Source organism: Rhincodon typus, chromosome 2, assembly GCF_021869965.1.
Source record: "Rhincodon typus isolate 14 chromosome 2, sRhiTyp1.1, whole genome shotgun sequence".
NCBI classification, from domain to species: domain Eukaryota; kingdom Metazoa; phylum Chordata; class Chondrichthyes; order Orectolobiformes; family Rhincodontidae; genus Rhincodon; species Rhincodon typus.
Window position 1 is genome coordinate 47,299,822 of NC_063333.1, and position 1,724 is coordinate 47,301,545.

The following is a 1,724-nucleotide window of genomic DNA, read 5'->3' on the forward strand; positions in this document are numbered from 1 at the left end:
TAGGTCAAAGATGAGATGCTTTTCACTTGTCGAAAGGGCTTCTTCTGCACTGCACGAGTCGATGAACTTAAAAATGGATCGTTAGTTCATATGTAAGAGCACCAAAAAGCAAAGGCAGAGAAATGAATCTGAAGTGATCAGCCACAATTCAACTAAATACAGAACGGACTGAAGGGGCTGAGTAGCCTAAATTGTTCCTATGTCCAGATAATGAAAATACCAGCCCTAGGAACACGTTTTATACTGAGAAGTGGACTGTCTTAGCTAATTAAAACTCAACAAAAAGTAAAACAAAAACTGAAATGGAGAAAATCCAAATAGAGAAAAACAGATGGAAATACTCATCGACAGACAAGCTAACCCTTCAGGCATCTAGCCTCAAAACAGATGTAGATTAACAGTAACAAATTTCGTATGTTCTCCCTCCGTCTACAAATATATCGACTATTTCCAACATATATTTTTTAAATTAAACATGAGATGTTCCTATGCAGCGCCGAAATAAAAAAAACAACCAACATCCCACAACATGAGATATATCAAAAAGTTGTTCCCTGAGACAGGTCCTGTCCACCCAACACACATACATGCCATTCCCCTCTCGCCCGAGTCCCTCCGCTCTGTTAGACAGCGGCTGTGGGAAACCACACCCGATACATGGTGGGAGAGATACCAACTCTCGGAGTGAAGGGAGGGGGGTAGGAAGTGAGGGGAAACACTGCAGGGTGAAACAAAGACAGGCCCGGATCAACTAATCATGCCCGTCAAAATGAAATTGAGTGAATCGAATATAACGCTCTAACGATTAGAAATGTCCTATGTGTGAGTACTGTTTGATGCTGAGGAGTTTCACTGTCCCCCCCCTCCCAGTGCTCTGGGTAATGGTTGAGCCTGGCGTATGTTGCCCGGAGTTGGGGAAGAGGAAGTGGAGCTCTCTCTCTGTCTGTCTGTCTCTGTAACGGAGTTCGGTCCCTTACACTCTAAGTATGGCTTATCCTGGATATGGGGCGGTATGTATTAGGCATGATAGGGGTCTTAGTGCAAACGAGGGGAGGGGGGGAGAGTTTAAATTGTAATATAAGAGACCGCCCGTAGTCGGACGTTCAGTCAGAAGTTGATATAAATTTTCTCTCTTGGATGGCGGGGATTTTGGAGGCGCTGTTTTCATTTCACATTTTCTTTCCTTTTCCTCGCACTGTACGAGTTCGTACTGTTCCTGCACCAATTCTTGTGCAGACGTTCACCCTTCCCCTCCCCCCATTTGGGATACTGTTTTCAGACTGGCGGCCTCCCCAGGTTGTTAGTTATTTCGGATGTAAATTGAAGCAGGGGACACAGCATCTTCCGGGAATCCGGCCTAATTTGACTGGTGCGTGGCTTTCCAGTGTGTGAAACACTGGATCCGTCTACACTGCTGTCTCCAAGCTCAGCCCTGCTTCTCCCTATTGGGATTTCACCTGTGGAACTCCCTGCTTGTGCAGCACTGCTGTGTTGTGCCTCCTGGATTTTTCATAACGAGATTTGACTTAGAGAAGGCTCCTTTAGCCTTTCCCTTCCTGTCAGCATTCCATAGGGACCGTTCCCTCTGCGTCTGTCTGGTCTACTACTCCGTCACCCCCAACATCATCTCTTAACTCCCCCCACCCCCCACAGCATAACTTCTTCATCCCCGCTCCCACAGTACCACTTCATCTTACCCTCCCCACGACAGCATCACTTCATCT

At 46.5% G+C, this 1,724-nt stretch overlaps 1 protein-coding gene across 1 annotated transcript in view; it reads left to right on the plus strand.

Annotated features, from left to right (window-relative positions):
- Positions 1-882: 882 nt before the first annotated feature.
- Positions 883-1,724, plus strand: part of sri (sorcin) — a 44,450-nt gene continuing 43,608 nt past the window's right edge. Inside the window, exon 1 of the mRNA XM_020509806.2 lies at positions 883-1,010. Within this exon, the coding sequence (XP_020365395.1) occupies positions 987-1,010 (24 nt within the window). The 5' untranslated portion in view covers positions 883-986. The remainder of the gene's footprint in view (positions 1,011-1,724) is intronic.